The sequence below is a fragment of the Hyperolius riggenbachi genome, chromosome 5 (genome assembly GCF_040937935.1).
Source record: "Hyperolius riggenbachi isolate aHypRig1 chromosome 5, aHypRig1.pri, whole genome shotgun sequence".
Lineage (NCBI taxonomy): Eukaryota > Metazoa > Chordata > Amphibia > Anura > Hyperoliidae > Hyperolius > Hyperolius riggenbachi.
Genome location: NC_090650.1, coordinates 19,543,429 through 19,563,873, shown reverse-complemented (window position 1 = coordinate 19,563,873; position 20,445 = coordinate 19,543,429). Strand labels below are relative to the sequence as shown.

Sequence of the window (20,445 nt, the reverse complement as noted above, 5' to 3'; positions counted from 1 at the left end):
ATAAAGATATTCCTGATAAAGGATTTAAACAATGATGCTGGCCAGCCTCCCTGCTCCCTACACAGTTTTTGGCAGTTGGGCAGAGCAACTGCCATTCACTAAGTGCTTTTGAAAATAAATAAATCCCTGAGAATTCCCTATGAAGAGATGGACTAGTCCAACACCTGTCACTTCTGTCAGATTTCTACTACCTACTGTAAGTGACAGTAACATAGGAGAAAAGTAATTTATGGCTCATTTTACTCTGGAAAAAATGTACTTTTTATTTGTATATGTTTTTCGCTGTAGTGCCCCTTTAACAATATAAATTTATAAATTATTTATTCAGTGTGTGCCCATTCTAAAATCTTTCCTCATTCTGCTATACAGTCTGAAATTTATTACAGGTGGCGACATCTTTAGCCCTGTCAGGTGATCTCTGTGGAATGTTTGTTTACTGAGCTTTCTAAAGCCAGTACAAAATAAACCTGGGGACAAATGGGCAAATAAAATGTGTAGGTTTTATTCACAGTCGTATATTTTACTTTTAGGCTGCTTACACACAGGGACGTTACAGGCGCACGTTAGAGCAGCCTGTAACGCTCCCCCAACGCACAGCAATGTAACACGAGTGGGCTGTTCACACAGCCCACGTTGCGTTACATGTAACGCTGCACGTTCTGCCTACAGTGCAGAATGCTACGGCGTTACAGCGGCTTAAGCCGCGTTAGACTGTCTGCACATGCGCAGTCATGTTGGGGAGGAGCGGAGAGCGGTCAGGCACATGGCTAATTAATATTCACTGCACGTTGTGACGTGCAGTGTTTACTTCCTGGTGCGGCTGCTCTGTGCGGCGATTGGCCGGCGGGACCACGTGATGCCGCATGCGTCCAAGAGTGCGCATCACGGACGCCAGAGTGAGCTGCACAACGCGGCTCACTCTGACGTCCACATCGAAGAGCACCAGGCGTTGCGTTAGGTGCACGTTATGCGACCTTAATGTAGCACCTAACGCAATGTCTTGGTGTGCAAGTAGCCTAAAGCCATAATGTCTGAAAACTCAGAAATAATGGATTTTTTCCATTTCTTTCTTATTATTTCTGTTAAAATGCATATAAAATAAAATAATTCTTAGCAAAAAGTACCACCTAAAGAAAGCCCAATTTGTAGCAAAAAAAATTGTATAGATCATTTTGGTGTTATAAGTAGTGATGAAGTTATTGACAAATGAATGGTAGGAGCGCTGAAATGTGAAAATTGCTCTGTTCCATAAGGGGAAAAAAACCTTGGTGGGAAAGTGGTTAAACTACCAAATGAATCAGTAACCTGAGACAGACATGCAACTGCTAAGAAAATCTATTAATTATATAGTTATCCTACCTGCCCTTAACCTAAAATATTGTCATCTCACCCCAATTCCGGGGATCTACAAGTATAATTAGGTTGTGAATAATGCTTTGTAAACAGATAAATGATAAGTGAGGGGCAGGGCATCATGGTGAACTGGAAAGGGCATTAAAGCCAGCAGCTGCTGATCCATTACTAAAGTAAAGGGAACCTGAAGCAGGAGGTATATGGAGGCTGCAATATTTACTTAACTTTAAACCTCTTTGGTTGCAGTAGTGAATGGATTACACACCTGAAACAGGCATGAGGCTAATCCAGACTTCAGTCAGAAACATCTGATCTGCATACTTGTTCTCGTTCTATGGCTAAAAGCATAAAAGAGGCAGAGGAACAGCAGGATAGCCAGGCAACTGGTATTGTTTACCCACTTCAGCCTGTGGGTTGTTTCAGAAGCAATTTCTCTGTAGCGCTCCTCCCTTTCATTTGCCAATAACTTTATCACTACGTATCACACCTAAAGGCTCTATATCTCAATTTTCTGCCACAAATTAAGCTTTTTGGGGGTTATAATTGTTTACAGCAATTACTTTATTTTCCTATGCATTTTATAGGGAAATACAAGAAAAAATGAAACCATACATTTTATTTGCCCAGTTGTCCCAGCTATTGCAATGTTCATAGTGCAGTGTGTGGCAACAATATATCATTTCGTAATAAAGGTGTATTTTTTCTGTTTGTACACTATCAATAATTAAAATCCCCTTATTTGCTAAAATATCAGTAATATACCCTTGTTATGTACATATTAAAAAAGCTCAGACTGTAAGTCAGCCTCCAAATGTCTCTCACTTCAGGTTCCTTTAACCTCCTTAGCGGTAACCCCGTGTGTGACACGGGGTAAGCCGCCGGAGGGTGCCGCTCAGGCCCTGCTGGGCCGATTTAAATAATTTTTTTTTTGCTGGACGCAGCTAGCACTTTGCTAGCTGCGCCAGCACCCCGATCGCTGCCGCCGCGCCCGATCGCCGCTATCCGGTGCAGCGCGCGCCCCCCCCCAGACCCCGTGCGCTGCCTGGCCAATCAGTGCCAGGCAGCGCCGAGGGGTGGATCGGGTCTCCCAATGATGTCCCGACGTCGGTGACGTCATCCCGCCCCGTCGCCATGGCGACGGGGGAAGCCCTCCAGGAAATCCCGTTCTTTGAATGGGATTTCCTGATCGGAGATCGCCGAAGGCGATCGAAGCGGGCGGGGGGATGCCGCTGAGCAGCGGCTATCATGTAGCGAGCCCTGGGCTCGCTACATGATTTAAAAAAATTTTTTTTTAAAAAACTGCTGCGCTGCCCCCTGGCGGTATTTTTCATACCGCCAAGGGGGTTAAGCAGCAGGTAGGCCAGGGCAAACTGTACAGGCCGCATTGTGTAGACGGCGGGCCTGCATGCCTGAAATTCCAACCCCCTCCCTCCGTGAAAAGTTGCAAGCGGGCAGCGGGGGATTTGAAACTCACTTCGCTTACCGATGTCCAGCGTCGCAACTCCATGGTAACAGCGTGTCACATGACGTGACGTCTGGACGTACCAGCAGGCCGTATTTTGCCCAGCGCGGAGATAGACGCTTTAAGCAGCTAAATTTAGTTCTCTACCAGCAACAACGTTGATTTGCATGTTAGAAAAGTTGTTGCATATTATATAACAACTCCAGCATCTTACACATAGATACAATACATAATAATAATAATAATAATAATAATAATAATAATAATAATAGAGGTATAGTTATGTGGGGACAGGGAGAAGATAGAAAAACAGGAACTGAGAACAAAAGAACACTCATGCATGCCCTTCACAATGATACACAGTGCCATCTTGTGGCCTGTTTGTCAAATAACAACTCAATTTGTTTTGGGTGAAAACTGCTAGGTTTTAAAGGATACCTGAAGTGACATGTGACATGATGAGATAGACATGTGTGTATACAGTGCCTAGCACACAAATAACTATGCTGTATTCCTTTTTTTCTTTCTTTCAGACAGGAAGTGACTACAGTGTGACCCTCACTGATAAGAAATTTCTAACTATAAAACACTTTTATAGCAAAATATAGCTTCTGAGAGCAAGAAAGAGATAAAAAGTGAAATTTCTTATCAGTGAGGGTCACACTGTAGTCACTTCCTGTCTGAGTCAGGACTGAGTCAGCCTCTTACATACCTGATATTAACTCTTTCAGGCAGAGAAAGAAAAAAAGGAACACAGCATAGTTATTTGTGTGCTAGGCACTGTACATACACATGTCTATCTCATCATGTCACATGTCACTTCAGGTATCCTTCAATACCGGGTGGCAGGAGAAGAAGAAAATAGCCTGTATTCCCCCCCCCCCCCCCCCCCCCCCCCCCCCCCCCCCCCGGTTGCACCTGAAGATGCAGGCAGACTAACCAGCTGGCAGGTAAGAATACGGTAGTAGAGAAGTGGAACATTCATCTGGGACGGTACTGCCCTGTGGGATATATCCCATATGTATATATAAATACATTAAATGCTATTTTACTGTTGTAGGAATGGTAGGTAGGAGCCTTTTGTATAGAATTCTGGGTAACTTATTAACATCTGCAATTGTTCCTTTTCAGGTCCTTTAAGTGGGGGGAGTCGGACCCTCTGCCATACCAGGTGTACGGACACGCTGTGGTGTCACACAACAATCTCGTCTATGTCATTGGAGGCAAAGGCAGTGACAAGTAAGTGGAATGCTGGGATTTTTTTTGAAAAAAGACATTCGTCCATCAAGTTCAACCAGAGGGATTGGGCTGCTGCTGACTCCGCCCCCCCACACCCTTAGCCCCACCTCCCTCAAGGGTTCAGACATGCTTAGTTTTTCTGTATTTAAAGGACAACAATCTAAAAAAAGGAAGATACATACTGTACACATAAAATGTAGATCTCTCCCAGAATAAAATGCACTGTAAATACATTTTTTCCTATGTTGCTGCCACTTACAGTAAATAGGGGAAATCTGACAGATCTGAAAGGGTTCGGACTAGTCCATCTCTTCGTGGGGGACTCTCAGGTATATCCTTATTAACCGAAGCACTTGCTGAACAGCAGTCAGCCAGGTCAACTGTCAAAAAAATGTAGGGAAGGTGACTGTTTTTTTTTTGTATGGATCCTTTCCAGGGAGGGCTTTTGTACAGGATATAGGGAATACTCAGAATCTCCCATGAGGAGAAGGACTAGTCCACAATCTGACAGCTTTTCCCTACCTACCCTAAGTGACAGTAGCCTACGAAAATGGCAATTTATTGTGCATTTTACAAAGGGCTGGGCCTCTCATGAAGCAAGGTGAAACACCTGCATCAGGCACAGAGATTACAGGGGCGGCATGTTTGTACTGTGTTTACACTAACAGCATGCAGCCAGAGTAGGAGGAGAAGCGAGAGGAGAGTGAGGTGAAGAGATCATCATTGGGGAAAAGCAGCTTGTTGTGCTGTGTGAGGAGTCTGACAGTGAGTGAGGAGGGGGAGGCAGGAGAGCAGCATTGGGGAAAAGCAGCTTGTTGTGCTGTGTGAGGAGTCTGACAGTGAGTGAGGAAGGGGGAGGCAGGAGAGCAGCATTGGGGAAAGCAGCGTGTTGTGCTGTGTGAGGAGTCTGACAGTGAGTGAGGAGGGGGAGGCAGGAAAGCATCATTGGGGAAAAGCAGCGTGTTGTGCTGTGTGAGGAGTCTGACAGTGAGTGAGGAGGGGGAGGCAGGAAAGCATCATTGGGGAAAAGCAGCTTGTTGTGCTGTGTGAGGAGTCTGACAGTGAGTGAGGAGGGGGAGGCAGGAGAGCAGCATTGGGGAAAAGCAGCGTGTTGTGCTGTGTGAGGAGTCTGACAGTGAGTGAGGAAGGGGGAGGCAGGAGAGCAGCATTGGGGAAAGCAGCGTGTTGTGCTGTGTGAGGAGTCTGACAGTGAGTGAGGAGGGGGAGGCAGGAAAGCATCATTGGGGAAAAGCAGCGTGTTGTGCTGTGTGAGGAGTCTGACAGTGAGTGAGGAGGGGGAGGCAGGAAAGCATCATTGGGGAAAAGCAGCGTGTTGTGCTGTGTGAGGAGTCTGACAGTGAGTGAGGAGGGGGAGGCAGGAAAGCATCATTGGGGAAAAACAGCTTGTTGTGCTGTGTGAGGAGGAGGGGGAGGCAGGAAAGCATCATTAGGGAAAAGCAGCATGTTGTGCTGTGTGAGAAGCCTGACAGTGAGTGAGGAGGGGGAGGCAGGAAAGCATCATTGGGGAAAAGCAGCGTGTTGTGCTGTGTGAGGAGTCTGACAGTGAGTGAGGAGGGGGAGGCAGGAAAGCATCATTGGGGAAAAGCAGCGTGTTGTGCTGTGTGAGGAGTCTGACAGTGAGTGAGGAGGGGGAGGCAGGAAAGCATCATTGGGGAAAAGCAGCGTGTTGTGCTGTGTTAGGAGTCTGACAGTGAGTGAGGAGGGAGAGGCAGGAAAGCATAATTGGGGAAAAGCAGCTTGTTGTGCTGTGTGAGGAGTCTGACAGTGAGTGAGGAGGGGGAGGCAGGAAAGCATCATTGGGGAAAAGCAGCGTGTTGTGCTGTGTGAGGAGTCTGACAGTGAGTGAGGAGGGGGAGGCAGGAGAGCAGCATTAGGGAAAAGCAGCTTGTTGTGCTGTGTGAGGAGTCTGACAGTGAGTGAGGAGGGGGGAGGCAGGGGAGCAGCATTGGGGAAAAGCAGCTTGTTATGCTGTGTGAGGAGTCTGACAGTGAGTGAGGAGGGGGGGAGGCAGGAGAGCAGCAGTGTTTCATTTGACTTGCACAGCAGAAGGGAGGAGGTGGCACTGCTGTCCTGACTGAGGAGGAATGGAGTAGCTGAGGGTGAGCAGTTTGTTTGTCACAGACTTGCAGCCAGCCAGTGTGCTATTGTGCTGAGCTGCAGCATGTCATGTCAATATTACATGGCCTAATAGCTCTACGTAACAAAACTGGCACTGTATAACGTGTCGTGCGAATTGTCGGGTGCTTTGCGAACATTCATAATCGGGAAAGGGGGGGGGGGGGAGGGGGCGCATCCTCATAAGTTTGCCTCAGGCAGCAAAAATTTTAGAACTGGCCCTGATTTTACTCTTGGAGAAATGTACATTTTGTATGTGTGCATCTTAAAGGAGTTCTGTGGACTTCTCAAATAAACAAAAGCCGACACTTACCTGGGCTTCTACCGGCCCCCTGCAGCTGTAATGTCCCGCGCCGTCCTCCTGCAATGCTCCGCTCCCTGCCGCTGGTCCCGGGCTTATCACGCGACGTATTACACTGTGGCTGCACGGCCATGGCTGCGCGCTTGCTTGCTCCCACACGAGTCATCGGGAGTTGACTGTGCCTGCGCAGTAAGCCCCCGATGACGTGCGGTGCGGGAGCGTGCATTACTCGTCTTGTAAGACGAATATTAGACCGGGACCAGCGGCGGGGAACGGAGGATCGGAGGACGACGCGGGACAGGACAGCTGCAGGGGGCCGATAAAAGCCCAGGTAAGTGTCGGTTTTTGTTTATTTGAGAAGTCCACAGAGCCCCTTTAAATTTTACCATTTTTCACGATAGTGCTCCTTTACTAGAATAAATATTTTATATGAATTGTGCAAATAAAATAGGAAAATTTCTGCAGCACAAATTCAAAGCTTCTGATCTCATCCTTAGCATTCTCCAGCTGCCTTCCATACACCTCCAAGTGAGGCTGGGGCTGCAGCGTCAGCTGACAGAGCATTCACTCCCTTCCTCCTGTGCCCATGTGACGGAAAGGGGGAGTGTTACAGGGAGTGAGCAGGCAGTTATCAGTTGCTGAGAGGGAATGTTATAAGGCGGGGTTATAATGGAAAGAGCTGTAACAGGAAGTGATGTAACTGAATCCATTATCTTAGGAGGACGTATACAGGTAATCACTAGAAACAGTCAGTGAGATGCTAATAATTTCAGTTTGCATGCAAATTTAATGCAAATAGAGCAAATGCAAATTGTCAGAAAGTGCATGTCACTGACCCAATTCCTGACTGCACACAAATTTTCATTAAATTTGTATGCAAGTCAGAATTACGTGTGTTTCGTTTCCCATCCCTGGAGTTTGATATACAGTTTTCTGAATGCAGAAGCTTTTTCAGCAGCTCAGCAGTAAGATGAACGCTGAGGATTTCTGCCAGCTCCGCCCCTTTTCCTTAAAGCAGACCTAAACTCAGAACTTCCTCTCTACTCTAAGGCTAGTTTCACAGTGGGACGTTGCGTTTTGATGCGACGTTAAAGTCGCAACACAAAAATGCCACAGCGCAACTCTATGCCCTGCTATCGTTGCATACAGTAGACATACAGGCAATGAAAAGTATGCTTCCAGGTCATTACTGAGCATGTGCAAACAGTCCAACGCAGCTAATAACGTGTATAACACGCAGCATGCAGCACTTTCTAATAATGCTACGTGTTACACACAAACGCAACGTGTGCACTGTGAATGTCGCACAGTTAGTATTGCTGTGCGTTAGTCCATGTTAAAACATTTTCTAACGTGCGACTTTAACATCACACTGTGAAAGAGGCCTAAAAGATAAGTAACAACATAATACAAAAAGAAAAAGATTTCTTTGTGACAGCGGATACAAATCCTGTAATAAATGTACAGTGTGTCTACTTCCTGCTTTCATGGAAGCAGACATAGGGTTAAAAACCTTCTTTCTACAAATTAGCTGCTCTGCCCAGGCAGCCAGCTGAGAGATCAAATTATAGTTGTGATTAGTCACAGATAAGGGGGATTAGACAGGCTAAACCAGGCATGGGCAAACTTGGCCCTGTTGAGGAACTACAAGTGCCACAATGCATTGCAGGAGTCTGACAGCCACAGTCATGACTCATAAAGGCAAATGCATTGTGGGATTTGTAGTTCCTTACCAGCTGGAGGGCCAAGTTTGTCCATGCCTGGGCTAAACTCTCTAAATGCATACAGGGGGCATTTCCCTCTGTTTTCCTTCTGTCTTGTGCAAGAGTTCAGGTCCACTTTAACCACCCTGGCGTTCTATTGAGATCGCCAGGGCGGCTGCGGGAGGGTTTTTTTTAAATAAAAAAAAAAACTATTTCATGCAGCCAACTGAAAGTTGGCTGCATGAAAGCCCACTAGAGGGCGCTCCGAATCCGTTCTTCTGATCGCCTCCGGCAATCAGAAGTAACAAGGAAGGCTGCAATGAGCAGCCTTCCTTGTTTGGCTTTCCTCGTCGCCATGGCGATGAGCGGAGTGACGTCATGGACGTCAGCCGACGTCCTGACGTCAGCCGCCTCCGATCCAGCCCATAGCGCTGGCCGGAACTGTTTGTTCCGGCTATGCTGGGCTCGGGCAGCTGGGGGGACCCTATTTCGCCGCTGCTCACGGCGGATCGCCGCAGAGCGGCGGCGATCAGGCAGCACACGCGGCTGGCAAAGTGCCGGCTGCGTGTGCTGCTTTTTATTTTATCAAAATCGGCCCAGCAGGGCCTGAGCGGCAGCCTCCGGCGGTAATGGACGAGCTGAGCTCGTCCATACTGCTAAAGTGGTTAAAGTGGTATAACAGATAACAGGAAGCCCTTTGTCTCACCTCCATGTCTCCCGGCAGGAAATGCCTGAACAGGGTCTGTGTTTACAACCCCAAGAAGTTCGAGTGGAAGGATTTGGCACCCATGAAGACGGCCAGATCTCTGTTCGGCGCCACAATTCACAACGGGAAGATCCTCATTGCAGCCGGGGTCACCGACACGGGACTGACCAATTCCATCGAGGCCTACGACATCAAGACTAACAAGTGAGCTGCATTTACTGACAGAGGAGTGAAAAGAACATAATGAATACAATTGTTTATTGCTTACAATATTAATGCATTGATTATTTAGTCAGTGTTTGGCCATTGTAAACTCTTTCCTCTCCCTGATTTACATTCTGAAATGTATCCCTGGTGGTGACATCTTTAGTTCTGCCAGGTGATCTGCACGGAATGTTCGTTACTGAGAGTTCTATTCACAGAGGGAGATAATGCTTGCTTGGCAGTTGGAAACAGCTGTTATTTCCCACAATGCAATGAGGTTCACAGACAGGAAACTGTCAGGACCAAGGTCATGACATCACACTGAGGGAGGGGTTTCACCACAATATCAGCCATACAGAGCCCCCTGATGATCAGTTTGTGAAAAGGAATAGATTTCTCATGGGAAAGGGGGTATCAGCTACTGATTGGGATGAAGTTTAATCCCGGTTTAAAGAGGAACTGTAACGACAAAACGTCCCCTGGGGGGTACTCACCTCGGGTGGGGGAAGCCTCAGGATCCTAATGAGGCTTCCCACGCCGGTCCTCTGTCCCTCGGGGGTCTCGCTGCAGCCCTCCGTGCAGCGGTAACGTAATATTTACCTTCCCGGCTCCTGCGCAGGCGCTCTGACGGCTGTCGGCTCCGAAGTAGGCGGAAATACCCGATCGCCGTCGGGTCCGCTCTACTGCGCAGGCGCAAGTTTCCGGCGCCTGCGCAGTAGAGCGGACCCGACGGAGATCGGGTATTTCCGTCTATTTCCGTGCCGAAAGCCGCCACAGCGCCCCCGCTGGAGCCAGCAAAGGTAAATATTGAACTGACAGTCGGCACAGTCGCCGGCTGTTCGGAGGGCTGCAGCGAGACCCCCGTGGGACAGAGGACGGCGTGGGAAGCCTCATTAGGATCCGGAGGCTTCCCCCACCCGAGGTGAGTACACCCCAGGGGAGGTTTTTGTTGTTACAGAGTCTCTTTAAGTTCCTCTTTAGTAACATGGGGCTGTATTCATCACTAAACTGCTGTAAACAGAATATACACGAGTAGAGAGTAATTAATTGCATTATGCGCTACTCATAAAGATGCCCATATATGGTACAACTGTTTCATTTTTTCGATTACATAATTTTGTTCGATTATTCCGTTAGATCGAACATAAACATTTTTCCAACCTGTCCGATCAGATTTTTATTGAATTTTTATTCTTTTTTCTTGGTCGAGAAAAATATTCTTTTACACTTTCATTCGTTTCGATCTTTTGGTTGAATAAATGGGAAAAATAGTTTTTATTGTACCGTGTATGGGCACCTTAAGCCTAAAGACACCCCGAGGTGGACTCATAAAATTAAATAAAAGTAGGCTACCTGATCCGGGGGGCGGATCAGGTAGCCGCAAAACCGCCACTCCCCGCTGCTCCTGTGGGCCACTTTTACTTTCTGGGTCACGACGCTGCACTAAAAGACTGTGGGCCATATGCAGTTCACTTTTTCACCTGAGTTTTCTCCTAGGTGATAATTTTTCATCTTCGATTTAAAATAGCTTTCCAGTACTTTTCAACTAAAAAAGTACCAAAAAGTAGGTGAAAAAGTACTACCAATATTATTTTGAACATTTTCTTGCTTGCTGGTGGCTTAAAAGGCATTTTATTGACAAGTTTAAAATTATCACCTAGGAGAAAACTCAGGTGAAAAAGTGAACTGCATATGGGCCTGTGTGTCTGTCATAGCATGCAGGGAGGCGAGGGGAGCAGCAGGGGGCGTGGCCAGGGAGCGCTGCCCAATGGCAGCTCTGGAAACCCTGCACCCTCTCCCCTCTGTTTACCTCCGAGTTAGCAACATATATTATCGCTAATTTCAGGAGGCTATAGACCGGCGGTGGGAGGAGCAATGAGCAGTGGTGTGGGGAAACAGAGCCATGTCATGAGGCAGAGAACATGCCCTAGTGTCCCATCTCCACCCATGGAACCGTCTCGGGTTCTCTTTAAGCATTTAGGCACATTATTCTGATTACCGCAGATCAGTAAATATACTCCATTGAGTGAAAAGCAATACAGTTTCCATTTCCTGGTTATAAAAAAGGGTTAAATGTCCTTTAAAGGAGTCATCAGGGGTTATTTAAAAAAATGAGTACTACTTACTGGGGGCTTCCTCCAGCTCCAAGCTCCTAGGACGTCCCTCGCCGCAGCTCTGCCCGCAGCCGTTCGCCGCAGGTCCGCCCCGGTCCCGGCGATGACGTCAGCGCGACCTCCAGGTCGCTCTGTACTGCGCCTGTGCGAGCGGCGCTGTCAATCACCACCACTCACCACCAAGTGGGCCGGAACGGACTGTGCAGGCACAGTACTACTGCGCCTGCGCAGTCCGCTCCGGCCCACGTGGTGGTGATTGACAGCGCCGCTCGCGCAGGCGCAGTACATGCACTCATTTTCTTCAAAATCCTCTGACTCCTTTAAATAAAGAATAAACAGATCTTCCATTGTTTCTTATAAATACTTCTGCATATTATTTCAATGCATTGTACAATCTCCAATCTTGCCGCATGTATGTAACAGAGAATACCGCAACAATGTATCCTAGTTACAGCCAGTCTGTTGGTCTTATAGTACATAAATGTTGGTAAGTTTGAACAATCTAGTGATGGTCAAGTAGATGCAAATACCATTGAGTTGATGCAAATTTATGCAATTTTTAATGCAAATTTATTCAGCTTGAAATTGAAACAATCAAATCCTGCTGAGGTAAAATTCGATTGCTTCATTTTCAAACTGCATAAATTTGCATCAACAAAGTTATTTGCATCTCCTTGACCATCACTACAATCGGATTGCCTAGTGCATGGGCACAGATCAGTCTGTTTTGCTCACAGATGATTCTTTCTTTCCACAGGTGGGAGGATTTTACGGAATTCCCCCAGGAACGCAGCTCTCTCAGCCTGGTCAGCATAGAGGAAACGCTGTACGCCATTGGTGGATTCGCCACGGTGGAGAGCGAGACTCAAGAACTGGTGCCGACAGAACTCAACGACATCTGGAGGTGAGTGGGACACAGATGGTGCAACTTCGCCAACCGATCTCTGCTAATCTCTGAAGTGCAGCTTACCTTCCAACAGATGCGTATCGAGAGAAAAGGGGCAGGGCTTCCCTTTATTACGAAAGGAACACTATACTAATACTAATACTGGGTAGGGCCTCCCTTTATTAGGAACACTATACTAATACTAATACTGGGTAGGGCCTCCCTTTATTAGGAACATTATACTAATACTGGGTAGGGCCTCCCTTTATTAGGAAGACTATACTAATACTGGGTAGGGCCTCCCTTTATTAGGAACATTATACTAATACTGGGTAGGGCCTCCCTTTATTAGGAAGACTATACTAATACTGGGTAGGGTCCCCCTTTATTAGGAACACTATACTAATACTGGGTAGGGCCTTCCTTTATTAGGAACATTATACTAATACTGGGTAGGGTCTCCCTTTATTAGGAAGACTATACTAATACTGGGTAGGGCCTCCCTTTATTAGGAACATTATACTAATACTGGGCAGGGCCTCCCTTTATTAGGAAGACTATACTAATACTGGGTAGTGCCTCCCTTTATTAGGAAGACTATACTAATACTGTGTAGGGCCTCCCTTTATTAGGAACATTATACTAATACTGGGTAGGGCCTCCGTTTATTAGGAAGACTATACTAATACTGGGTAGGGTCCCCCTTTATTAGGAACACTATACCATTACTAATACTGGGTAGGGTCCCCCTTTATTGGGAACACTATACTAATACTGGGCAGGGCTTCCCTTTATTAAGAACACTATACTATTACTAATACTGGGTAGGGCCTCCCTTTATTAGGAACACTATACTAATACTGGGTAGTGTCTCCCTTTATTAGGAACACTATACTAATACTGGGTAGGGCTTCCCCTTATTAGGAACACTATACTAATACTGGGTAGGGCTTCCCTTTATTAGAAACACTATACTATTACTGGGTAGGGCTTCCCTTTATTAGGAATGTTATACTAATACTGAGTAGGGTCCCCCTTTATTAGGAACACTTTACTAATACCGGGTAGGGTCTCCCTTCATTAGGAACACTACACTAATATTGGGCAGGGCCTCCCTTTATTAGGAACACTATACTAATAATGGGTAGATTCTCCCTTTATTAGGAACACTATACTAATAATGGGTAGAGTCTCCCTTTATTAGGAACACTATACTAATACTGGGTAGTGTCTCCCTTTATTAGGAACACTATACTAATACTGGGTAGGGTCTCCCTTTATTAGGAACACTATACTAATACTGGGCAGGGCTTCCCCTTATTAGGAACACTATACTAATACTGGGTAGGGCTTCCCCTTATTAGGAACACTATAATAATACTGGGCAGGGCTTCCCTTTATTAGGAATGTTATACTAATACTGAGTAGGGTCCCCCTTTATTAGGAACACTATACTAATACTGGGTAGGGCTTCCCCTTATTAGGAACACTATACTAATACTGGGCAGGGCTTCCCTTTATTAGGAATGTTATACTAATACTGAGTAGGGTCCCCCTTTATTAGGAACACTATACTAATACCGGGTAGGGTCTCCCTTTATTAGAAACACAATACTAATACTGGGCAGGGTCTCCCTTTATTAGGAATGTTACACTAATACTGGGCAGAGCCTCCCTTTATTAGGAACACTATACTAATACCAGGTAGGGTCTCCCTTTATTAGGAACTCTATACTAATACTGGGCAGAGCCTCCCTTTATTAGGAACACTATACTAATACTGGGTAGGGCCTCCCTATATTAGGAACACTATACTAATACTGGGTAGGGCCTCCCTTTATTAGGAACACTATACTAATACTGGGCAGGACCTCCCTTTATTAGGAACACTATACTAATACTGGGTAGGGCCTTCCTTTATTAGGAACACTATACTAATACTGGGTAGGGCCTCCCTTTATTAGGAACACTATGCTAATACTGGGCAGGACCTCCCTTTATTAGGAACACTATACTAATACTGGGTAGGGTCTCCCTTTATTAGGAACACTATACTAATACTGGGTAGGGTCTCCCTTTATTAGGAACACTATACTAATACTGGGTAGGGTCTCCCTTTATTAGGAACACTATACTAATACTGGGTAGGGCTTCCCTTTATTAGGAACACTACACTAATACTGGGCAGGGCATCCCTTTATTAGGAACACTATACTAATACTGGGCAGGGCCTCCCTTTATTAGGAACAAACACTATACTAATACTGGGTAGTGTCTCCCTTTATTAGGAACACTATACTAATACTGGGTAGGGCCTCCCTTTATTAGGAACACTACACTAATACTGGGCAGGGCATCCCTTTATTAGGAACACTATACTAATACTGGGTAGAGCCTCCCTTTATTAGGAACAAACACTATACTAGAACTGGGTAGGGCCTCCCTTTATTAGGAACACTATACTAATACTGGGTAGGGCCTCCCTTTATTAGGAAGACTATACTAATACTGGGTAGGGCCTCCCTTTATTAGGAAGACCATACTAATACTGGGTAGGGCCTCCCTTTATTAGGAAGACTATACTAATACTGGGTAGAGCCTCCCTTTATTAGGAAGACTATACTAATACTGGGTAGGGCCTCCCTTTATTAGGAAGACTATACTAAACTGGGTAGGGCCTCCCTTTATTAGAAATGCTATACTACTACTGTACTGTCACCAAATCTAACTTATTTTTAGTAGCGATGAGAACAACCAACCTTTGTGAAATGGGACTTGGTTGTTGGTTAGTGATCGCCTGATGTAGACAGCAATTTTGAAGCAGTATATTTTGAGTAGTCTATGAGTAGCGGTCTATGAGATGCTATTGATTCCAAAGTGGTGGAAATGTTCTGCCAAGCTGCATATACTGTATTTGTATCATTAGGATTCATTCAGAAATATGAGCATCTCAATAACCATCCCTACTTTTGAGGGTACTTCTTCATAACCTTCCGTTAAGCAACAAATATCATTTGTAAAGCGCTTTTCACTCATAGACCTCAAAGCGAATAAGCATGGCTCAGAACTGTAATTCATTGACTTCTGGTACAGAGGAAGACTTCTACAAGTCTGCAAATGCCAAGCTAAACAGGTGACTTTTCAGTCTGGATTTGAAAAACTCTAGGGATGGGGCTGTCTTTGCTGGGTGTGGTAGGGAATTCCAAAGGCTAGGGACAGCATGAAAGAAAGCTCTGGCACAAAAGGTTTAGAGGAGCACAGAATTAAAAGGTTTAGTGCAACAAAAAGGTAAACATGCATAGGTTACAATGGGGCAATGATTCCTTGTACCCAATACCAGCCTAGTAAACAAAAATATAGAAGTTCCTCATCACCAACACCCAGGTCACCCTAATTCTTATACCGAATGTGTTCTTCATCTGTTCCACTTCCAGGTTCAACGAAGATGAGAGGACATGGGAGGGAATTCTCCGGGAGATCCGCTACGCCTCTGGGGCCACCTTCCTTCCGGCCCGCCTCAATATCCTGCGACTCACAAAAATGTAATGGAGTACCATCATTGGCCAGAGCTGGAGCCCACGCAAGTGTATCGAAAAAAGTGAAGACAGTAAAACAGCCAATCACAGAAGAGGGGCATCCAGGACAAGCAAACATGACTGCTGCAAGAACGTGACCAGGAATGTAGAAAGTTTAAATATTAAAGGAGGACTCCGGTCCTAAAATAGGTTTTCAAAGTCTCCAATAGTGTACCCAGTAGTGATAATGTATCCGATTCCAAGCTGGGAGGGACTAATAATATGCAAATAAGATGCCCTGCTAAACCACACCCCCAAGGAGCTGAAGATTTGAGTCTGTCATCCTGAAAGGACTTTAAATGGAGTTCCAAAAAGTGAGGACGTATTTAGGTTGTTGGATCTTTGTGTGAGGAAATACTCCAGCTCTCGCTATTGGTGGTCGCCAAAATATAGACTGGACTAATAGAATTATAAGCGGTTTCTCGAACCACCAGATCAGTTTCTGTCTACAGTGTAGAAGGGACATGGTGCATCTGGTTTCGAATCTACTAAAAGTATTGTTTTTCTAACATAAATAGATCAGGTGTGAGGGTTGATTGACTGGGTGGGTGGTGGTGATTGGGGGGGGGAGGAGTTCACAAAACATTTCTGTAATTAAAGTAATGCCTGTTTTGAAACAGTAAGGCGTGATTTTGTTTCAGTTAATGAATGCAGTGAATGGGAAAATCTCCTCATGGAGGGGGGGGGTCAGGGTTTTCTTTATTTTCAAAAGCACTTAGTGGGCCAGATTTATCAAAGCATTACCTACAGTTTTTTTTCTTCAAAAACTGTTCTAACCAGCAGAGGAACTGTTCTGCATGATAGTAAGAAACTTCCCAAATCCTATGTAATAGTGGCAGTTTAAAAGTGCAAATCCATCCCTAAACTGCTGCAGATTAAGAAGTGCTTCATAGCAGTTCTACAGATAGTTTAGCAGTGCAGGCTAGGTGTGATTTGTGAAGAGCTCCTCCCCCCTCACTCAGAGCTTGCTGACAGCAGATGTATTGGTTACCTCAGCAACAGTAATTCCCCTTACAGACTGCACTGCCTGAGAGACCTTCCCAACTCCTCCTATTCCTAACAGTTTAAGAAGGAATCTGCACTATTCAGTGATTTCTTAGGATGTCTGAGACACTTCTGCATGGATTTCTAAATACCTACCAACATTGATAATCGTCCCCCACTAGGTAGTGCAGTTTCCTTCTAAAACTGGTGAAAAATAGGAAGGTCTCATCTCCTTTCTGTTCCTAGAGGTTCCATCTCACTGGTACCAGAGCCCGTGATATCATCACAGGGGGTGCTGTTACTGATGAGATGCCTAGGAGCAGGAAGGAGATGTGGTGTGGTGAGTTATCTTAAAGGACTACTGTAATGTGAAGAATATGGAGGCTGCCATATTTGTTTCCTTTTAAGCAATACCAGTTGTTTGGCAGCCCTGCTGGTCTATTTGGCTGCAGTAGTGTCTGAGTCACACCAGAAACAAGCATGCAGCTAATCTTGTCAGATCTGACAATAATCTCAGAAACATCTGATCTGCTGCATGCTTGTTCAGGGGTTATGGCTAAAACTATTAGAGGCAGAGAATCAGCAGGACTGCCAGGCAACTGGTATTGCTGGAAAGAAAATAAATAGTCCATAACTCTTTCACTGCAGATATCCTTTAACTGCTCTGGCTGCACCCCCCCCCCCCTCCCATGTGGCTCTCTGGCTGTATAAACAGAGCCTCACTGGCCTCCTAAACAGTGGAGTAATCTTATACTGGGTGGGTGGCGCTGCATCTGGCTACCTAATACTGGGGGTTCCTCTGGCTACCGATCCATGGTGGTGGGTGGGCTACCTCCGGCTACCTAATACTGGGGGCCACCTCTGGCTAGCTCTGTATTGGGACTTTGTAATACTTGGGGGAGCACCTCTGCTTACAAATTCACAACAGTGTGGCCAAGTCTATGGGTGCAATCTATTTACCCCTGCCCTGGAGTTCTATAGCCTAGAAACTGCCCTGCCACCAAGTGTCAGCCTGTTCTTGTTCTCAGATCCCCAGCTTTCTGAATGTCACTGTCCAGTCCTTGAAGCGTCGGTGCATTGGAAATATTGAGGAACTTCAGCCTAAACAAACATACTGTCATTAAGTTACATTAGTTATGTTAATTAAAATAGATAGGTAATATAATCTCGTACCCACCTTGTTTTAAAAGGACAGGCAAATGTTTGTGATTGCATGGGGGCAGCCATCTTTTTGGTTGAAAGGAGGTGAAAAGAAGCATGAGACAGTTCCAACTGTCCTGTGTACTGATCACCACTCCCAGTTGCTAGGCAACGTGAACAACAACATAGGAAATCCCATCATGCTTTGCACAGCATCAGGGAAAAAAAGCCCGGGCAGTTTTCTTTGATGGGTGGAGCTTAGCTAAAAATGATGCTTTGGTAAGAAAAACAAAGTTCTGATGCTGTGAAACTGTTAAAGAAACACCAAGTCTTTTCAGTGCTGCTGAGTAGATTTTTAGTACGGAGGTTCACTTTAAGCTACATACACATGCAAGATTAAAATCAGCTGAGGAGGCCAATAACAACCACCTCAGCGGATAATCGGGAATGCGTACAGTAGCTCCCAACCCACAATCGATCTGCCAGTCGGATCAACTTGGCCAATGCCATTGTGTCATACACTCAACTCCCTCCCATAGCAACAAGGACAGTGTATGTAACTGCGGCACAAGCTTGTCTGGGGAATAAGAAACTCTGCCAAGAAGGATCATATTCTGATCCCTAAGCAGGGGCCAAACATCACAGCCATGAGGGGGTGACATTTATCAGGGCTCTGCGGGCAGCTGTGTGCAGATATCCCTGTAAACCCACCCTGTGCGGATACAGATCAGGCATGGACAGAGAGAACCAGACAAAACCTGTAAAATAGGCAGGAAATTCTGTCCCCGCCAACAGAACAAGCATTGCTCTGCTCAGTCCAGCCAATAACACATGCAGTACAGCTAATAAGGTATCTCCTGCTTAAGAGTACCTGTCTCTTATTACAATCACATACTGTACAGCATGATCAGCTGCACAGATATATGGGTATCAGAGGGGGTCACCTCTAGATTTCTGTGTTATGGACATCGCCATGACAGAGACATTTACTGAGGTGACACTGGGGTCCATCTGTATCAGGTTTAGGCAAGATAGCAAGTGTGGCTCCTCCTACTCATCACCGGGCTTTTCTGGTAAGGTGAGATGGTAAAAGGGATCGGAGGAGGGGGCAGCTAGGCAGGCCCTCAGACACCAACCGGGCCCTAGGCACTTCCCTAGCTTGCCTTGTAGGTGACCCATCCTGATCTGTATACCACATCCAAGTCTGGAACCCGGCAGCCTCCAGATAAACATACTCTCACAATCCTATTGCAATAAACTACAAGCTCCAATGCAGAGACTTCCATTGTTGAGGCCTGTGCTTTGGTATCATCGATGATTGAATTCGATTTCAAAGCGATACGCTTGCAAAAAACAGAGAAGCGATTGGCCAATCATAATTGAAAGTGTGTACCAGGTTTTATTTCTGGCAGGAACACTTAGAAGAAATTGCAGACTGCCTGTGACTGATGGCAACAATTAGGGACCATCAGAGAAAAGCACAATATAAAATTTAAAGGACCACTATTACAAAAAATGTAAGCAGCTAAAACCAGTCATAACCGACAGGTTCTGGACTAGTCCAACTCCTCATGGGGGATTCTTCGGGATTTATTTGTTTTCAAAAGCATTTTCTGAACGTCAGTTGCTAAGTCTAACTGACAAATTAGTAAGACAACAGCCAGCCTCCATACTTACTATTTTGGTACTTAGACTTAGCAACCGCCGTTCAGGAAATACTTTTGAAAACAAAGAAAACCCTGAGAAATCACCCATGAGATGATGGACCTGTTGGTTCAGTCAGATTTTAACTGCTTACTTTTTTTGCTGTAGAGGTGGCGAAAGGTGACCAATGGGAGCAGTTTGTAGGGAGAAGAAGGGGCGGCCACAACTTCCACCTCGGTTAGTGACAAGACTATAAGGTCCCCTGCACACTGCATGCAATTCCGATTTTTAATCGCGATTTACATCCGATTCCGATTTTTAATCGTTACTGCATGCTGCATTTTTTTCCTCCGTTATTCTGTTGATTGCATTCAGGGAAAATCAGAATTGAAAATCGGAAACAGAACCGCAAAACGGAATTTGCAGTGTGCAGGGAGCCTAAGGATGTCGGCACTATATAATAATTTGTGAACTAGCAGCATGAGTCACTTGCTTATCACTTTCAGATAAAATAATCAGGAAACAGAGGAATGAAGAGCAAAAGTCTCTTTTGCTGTTGGGTTCCAAACTCTAAGCTATGAATATTTTTAGTTTCGGTACACTTCGATAAATAAACCAGATTTCTAAAATGTCAGATTCACCACATGAAGCATATTAAAGCGGACCTGAACTCAGAGCACCCTCTCTGCTGTAAACGATAAGCAACAACATAATAACCTTTAAAGAGAAACATTAATTTGTTATAGCTGGTATAAATCCTGCAATAAATCTGAGTGTGTATACTTCCTGCTTTCATGGAAGCAGACATAGGGTTAAAATCCTGTGTTTACAAATCAGCTGCTCTGTCGAGGCAGTCCGCTGACACAGCTGAGAAATCAAATTACAGTTGTGATTAGTCACAGGTGGAATTAGGCTAAACTCTCTAAATACATACAAGGTGCATTTCTCTCTGTTTCCTTTCTGTCCTGTGCAAGAGTTCAGGTCCACTTAAAGGGAAC

General features: G+C 45.5%; 1 protein-coding gene across 1 annotated transcript in view; it reads left to right on the top strand.

Annotated features, from left to right (window-relative positions):
• Window positions 1–15,830, top strand: part of KLHL40 (kelch like family member 40) — a 30,537-nt gene extending 14,707 nt beyond the window's left edge. Inside the window, exons 3-6 of the mRNA XM_068235130.1 lie at window positions 3,947–4,054; window positions 8,919–9,104; window positions 11,976–12,122; window positions 15,539–15,830. Of these exons, the coding sequence (XP_068091231.1) occupies window positions 3,947–4,054; window positions 8,919–9,104; window positions 11,976–12,122; window positions 15,539–15,650 (553 nt within the window). The 3' untranslated portion in view covers window positions 15,651–15,830. The remainder of the gene's footprint in view (window positions 1–3,946; window positions 4,055–8,918; window positions 9,105–11,975; window positions 12,123–15,538) is intronic.
• The last annotated feature ends 4,615 nt before the right edge of the window (window positions 15,831–20,445 follow it).